The 6059-nt window shown below is 34.2% G+C and overlaps 1 protein-coding gene across 11 annotated transcripts in view; it reads right to left on the bottom strand.

Annotated features, from left to right (window-relative positions):
- Nucleotides 1-6059, bottom strand: part of LOC119645162 — a 106205-nt gene that overhangs the window by 2915 nt on the left and 97231 nt on the right. For 7 of the 11 annotated variants that reach the window (XM_038045129.1, XM_038045133.1, XM_038045134.1 and 4 more), the window contains 2 exons: nucleotides 4985-5816; nucleotides 432-571 (listed from right to left, as the gene is read on the bottom strand). The exons of 2 other annotated variants lie outside the window; for them this stretch is intronic. In XM_038045129.1, the coding sequence (XP_037901057.1) occupies nucleotides 432-571; nucleotides 4985-5816 (972 nt within the window). The remainder of the gene's footprint in view (nucleotides 1-431; nucleotides 572-4984; nucleotides 5817-6059) is intronic. 2 more of the 11 variants (XM_038045131.1, XM_038045136.1) reach the window with 2 other exon arrangements.

Raw genomic sequence — 6059 nt, 5'->3', positions numbered from 1 at the left:
AAAAAAAAAAAAAGGATTAAAAAATTCTTCTACTATTTATGTTCGTCTCTAAAAATTTATACTTAGTAAGGATGTGATATAAATGAGAAATATATAGGCGATTGTGTGAGTATGTATGTTTGCATGAGTGTTTTGTGTGTTTGTGTATATGTTTGTTTTTATGTGAGTTTGCTTGGTCGTATATGTGTATATGTGTTTAGTGCACAGGAGGAGGAAGAAAATTTATCATAATTGGGATAGCAATTCAGGATAGCAAGAGAAAGAGTGACAGAAAGACAGAGAAAGAGAGTGAGAGAGTGAGTGAGAGAGAGAGAGAGAGAGAGAGAGAGAGAGAGAAAGACAGCGAGCGAGATATAGAGAAAGAGTGAGAGAGAGAGAGAGAGGAGAATTTCTCATTTTTAATTAGTTTTAGTTTTAGTTGTTGGTGTCACCTTTTGGTTGTGCCTCATTAACTGCCTGTCGTATTTCATTGATTAATGTTTTACAATTAATTGCTGCCACAGACTGAGTCTTATTTATTTCCGTATAATCATCGCTGGAATGTCGTGATGAACCATCACCACCCATACGTCTGTAATGCAAATAAAAAAAAAATAAATAAGGAAAAATTAAAGACATTAAGGAAAAACGTAAGATAAGGCACTAAAAATACTTTGATATTTTGAAGGCAAAGACAAATTGAAATCGACTAAAGCAGCAACTTGTACGAATAGAACGCTTACTTTACTCTCTTTTGTGTTATTTGTTATATTTGTTGACGTGAACTCGAACTCTTTTCTTTCGTCCCGCTAAAGAAATACGCAAACATAGTTTGCTTTTAGACCCGAATATGGTCCTTACAGCCAAACACAAGTATTACACCTATACGTAAATAGAGTTTGAGTTCGTTTAATCATTTCTGCGCATAAAATAACTTAAGAGAAATGTCATCATTTCATCATTCTTCAATTTGATCATTTCGTTTTTTTTTTTTTTTTTTTTTTTTGAATGAGTTCTGAAATTTCAAAAAATCCATTTTTGTATCCGAAAGATATTTTGTTTATTTTGTAATTTGTCTGCCAACGTTCAGAATGAAGCTACTACTGAGACCCTATAGAATATGTGTACTCAAATTGTGAGTTGATTTAATCATGTCCGTCTGTCCATCTGTCCGTCTATTCGTTCGTGTAGTGGTCGACTGTGGTAAAGCTATCGGCTTTAAATTTATCAAAAGCGTTGAAAGTCATTACATGCAGGTTGGTATTGAAAATGAACCAAGTCGGCCAAGGGATGTGCCGATGACAAACCGGGAATATTAAAGCATTCAATTTTTTTTCGCTACTTTTACTACTCATAAACTACAACAGATGTACAACGCGAAAAATTTGCGTTAGGTATAAAAAGATTTGTCCTTAACTAAGTACCGTTTTTTTACTTGTTTTCGTTGCTTTTTATTTACACATGTACAACATGTCAGGAATATTTTTTGAAGGTTTGCGATTAATTACAATAAAACTTGAGTAAAAAGTTTCTATCGAAATTCCTACTACTACCGTTGCTTTATCTACTACTACCACCGGTACTGCTACGAGCTGTTTTCTTAAAACTCCATTTTTGAAATCCTTTAGAGCTGATTACCCAGAAACCGAAGCACCTATCTTAACGAAATTTTCTACACTTTTCTTAGCTAGGATTAACTAATAATTGAATGCAAGTCTTTTTTTCTTTTCCTTTCGTTGATTACAATTTACTTTAGAAGTTAGTATTTATTATAGGTTTTACCAAGGATTGCATTTGTTTGCATTACAATGCTATCAAAAATTCGAATACATTTCTTTTTTTTTCAGCCTTTGAAAGTCATGTGATGTTAACCGGCCACTTTAAAATTTCCTAAATTTTATATTTATATGATACTTCAAATTGAATTTTAGTATTACGAATGCATATACGTGCATGGTCGGAGTCTCTTCTTTACAAATAATAGAAATAGTCTAGCACAAGAGTTTAGTATAAAGTCTCTTACAGTACATTTATGAATAACAGTAATATACAATATTGTACAGTATGGGATCGAATCACAGACAGACGTAAGGCAGAAGGCCTTAATAAGCCATCCCATGTGTGATAACGAATTTCAAAATTTTACAGGATTAATAACAAATAGATAGACTTGATGATGATAAATACTAATGATCAGACAGGATTAAATTCGTCGTCCGTTCAGATTTAGCAAATCGCATTTTCTTTTATAAATACTGCGGTATTCGAGTGCGATTTGCGAATGAGCTAATGAAGAAAGACTAGACTTTTGATCTTAAACTATGCTTGAAGATCGAAATCAAAAACCTTCAGCGAAAACTGTGATATTTCTTCGATGTTTACGTTTTCCGCTTTCAAAAACGTATCTTGCTCAGTTATTAACAACAGCCCGCAAATGATTGCTAGAACATGATACCTATATAGTATCTGTCTACGCCAGACCATATCTATGCAAACAGCTTGCTTATATCCATTCATATATATATTTATTTCACTTTCCCTATCAAAATAAATGGAATAAGTAATTATTTTTAGCTTTCTTAACAGCGTACAACAGGAGCTTCATACCTAATGCCAGAAATATTCCCTCCTCCTATACCATAACATATATTTTATTCGCTAATTCATTAGGCGAATTAGTTAGATCCGTTTTATATACATTATGCTAATGCATGCATGTGCTTATATCGTATATGGCGGCCTTTTCTAATGAAACGAAAGCCAAGAGTTTGAGTTCGTAGCAGACAATAACGAAAGGAGAGAAAGCGTTCTGTTCATACAAGTTGTTAAGTACGTTAAGTCTCTTTCAACTTTTCTCAAAAAAATATCAACACACGTGATAGTTACATATATATTATATATGAAATTTAAAAAAAAAACTTTTTTTCATTATTCATTTAAATTTCAAAAAAAAAACACTCGGACAAGACCTTTAACCATTTCACGTCTCCTCAATTGGCTTTGCTACGATTTAAACACCGACAGATTATACGCCCGTACGTGTGTGAACATAGAAGTAATCGCATGTTTAACACAAGTCACTGCCAAACTATTTAACGAGAGAGCGAATGTACCGTTTTTGGGTACACCCATGCTAGCAAATTTAATAATATTATATAATTATATATTTATTTATTGTTTTTGTACTCGTCACCGAAGGATGAGAGCTATATTCATTTTGTCAAAACGTTTGCAACGCCCAGAAGGAAGCATCCGAGAAGCATCCCAGAAAGTAAATATATACTTATGGTCAGCTTGAAATTCTAATTCGATTTAAAGATGTCCGTCTGTCCGTCTATTGCAAATAGTCTTCTGGCCGGAAAAATGACGCTATCGACGCTATCAAATTTGACAGAAACGTCGCAAATTCTTGCACGGAGGTTGATAGTGAAAATGGGCCAAATTGTTTGAAGCAGGTACCGACAATACTACGTAAACTGAGAACACCTCTGTTTTTCAAAAGGAATGAAAAATTGGTTTTTTTACTCACGTCTATAGCAAAGAAATGCATAAATATGTAAACGTACATTCTGTGGGTGATGCTGTAGCATTTGTGCATAAAAATAAAATAAATTGACCACGCCTACTTAGTATTGTGGTGTGTTAAGATTTAATTTTTTCTTAATTCAATAACGCGCAGAGATAAGTTTCAGAAGCTCCAATAACTTCATCAGTTTCAAATTTGGAATGCACCTAAACATATCCGTCTGTCCATCCGTCTGTTTTCCCACCTTTCGACCGTGCCCACTCCATATTAGAGAGCATGAAAATTTAGTTCTTTTACTTTTTTTTAGCCTTTTTTAGGGGTAAACCGTGATGGATATAAAAAATTCGGTCCCAAGAAGAAAAAATTGATATTTCGCCAAGCGGCGTGTACCTTTCATCTCATAAATGTCAAACGCATCACATAAGCTACGGATAGCAATAATTAATTTTTAGGTTCGCATACTTTAGTTTAAATATATAAACATGTCATAATCGTGCAAGGCCGACAAATACATCATACCCTAAACCATTTCTCCTAAAACAAATCTCTATTCATTTTCGTAATACTACCCCAAGAAGTATAACTTAGTTTTCATTTAAAGAATTTTGCTTCATAGAAGCCTTTATATTGGAGTAAGTCCGAAACTTGAACCGATAAGCTTACGCAAATTATCAAATTTGTTGTTCTTGTTGAAGATTTTCTTATTCTTCCATCCATTTGCATCCCTGAAAAACTACAAATTACATGCGATAAGCTGGAAAAAAACGACCCAAGTCGTTCAAGATCGATAAAAATCATTCTTATAGCGTTTAACTATTATTATCATAGTAAAATATTAAGAGGTAAATTTTTTTGGCATATAAAGATTAACGTTAACTGAGAAAGGAAACAATTTTTTGCTGAAACAATTGTTTTTAAAAATAAACGTATATGGAAAGTAGTTGGAAAAGTCATCGGATCTAATCCATTGTCAATAGGATGCATTCTTATGTCCAAAGAGTTTAGTGAGTCAAATTTCTTCAAAGTGTCTTAAAAATTGTGATCTATAGGTTAAACAAAAAGAAAATGCATAGGACAGGCATCAGACAGAGGGACATGCCGGTTCAGGGAATGACTCTTCATCGATTGTTATGATAAGGTGAGCCTATCTTAAGCCCTTCTGGTTGGCATATACATTCACACAAACTTAATAAACTCTAACATATCCTATACCATAAATGACTGGCGTAAAAACTCATTTAAGCATGTACTGAAAGCAGTACACGTGGTAGTGAACATGTTAAAAAAGAACTTTCAGTCCTTATGGGACGAAAAGAAGAAAAAAACTCAAATACTGAAATCTTTTCCAAGATCTTAAGCACTTTGGTCATGTTAATAAAACAGAACAGCGACGTACAACTATTTAGACGATCGCTTTAAAAGTAAAGAATATGCTTGATTATATAATTACGTTGTATTATCATGTTATATGATGCTTACCTTTCTCTCTCGGTCAAAGCTTGATTCAATTGTTCTGTAAATGATGACGGCTGCAATTTACCGCCGCCGGTTATAACAGCTCCTGTTGGTCCCACACGTCGACGACTAGGATACATCCAATTATCTGTGGACTGTTCATTTTCAGATAGTTTATCGTTCGATCCTAAAATGGAATCGTACGAGCTATTGAGATCACGATTTGTGGTGCCGAATGTGGTCATGCCGCCACGATGGAAATCATTTGGACTGGCATTGTCACCGGGCGAGCCCACACTATTTTTGAATAGACCTTTGTGATCCTTATGAACTTGAGCGTATAATTGATTAATTTGCTGTTCACGTGCAGTTACAGTAGTAGCAACAGTTGAGACTGCGGTTGCTGCGCTAACCGCAGCCACTACGCTAGAGTTAGTTGACGATGATGAGGAGGTGGAATTAAGTAATATGGCCGTTGTGGTACCCGCTATACCCGTGCCTAGTAATTGCTGTTGTAACATTTGATGATGTGACTGATGATTATGACCGTTACTCAACAAATTATGATGCATTTGAGATGATGAAATTTGTTGTTGTTGTACAACAACTCCATTCGTATGGGTGAGATCATGGGTTGAGTTATGTTGTTGAGCAGCCAACAGCAAAGCGGAAGCATCATCTTCGCTATCATCCAAAGCGCAATCTGAACTGCTATTGCTAAGCGTGCGTTTCGATAAATTGTTAGTACTATTGGCAGCAGCTACCGTGGTAGCGGTAGTGACATTAGAAGCGCTACTACTGGTGTTTGAATTGCTGGTCGAGGGCAATTGACGATTTGCTAAACCACCACGGGAAGCTTTCGTTTAGATGTTTTTGTTTTTTTGAGTGGGTTTTTATTTATTTTTAATTAATTTTTTTTTATGGTGTTTTAAATATAAATGCGCGTAAAAATAAAATAAAAAAAAATAATAATTTTATAATAATGAAAATGATGAATGACAAGACGCGGTTTGAAAAACAGAAATTGGTTTATTTTTTTTTTTTTTTCATTTTTGTTTTTTGAAATAATATTTTGAAGTAGTTGTTAAGGTGAATTGTT

Source organism: Glossina fuscipes, unplaced genomic scaffold (genome assembly GCF_014805625.2).
Source record: "Glossina fuscipes isolate IAEA_lab_2018 unplaced genomic scaffold, Yale_Gfus_2 1, whole genome shotgun sequence".
NCBI classification, from domain to species: domain Eukaryota; kingdom Metazoa; phylum Arthropoda; class Insecta; order Diptera; family Glossinidae; genus Glossina; species Glossina fuscipes.
This window is presented reverse-complemented; position numbering and strand designations above follow the sequence as displayed.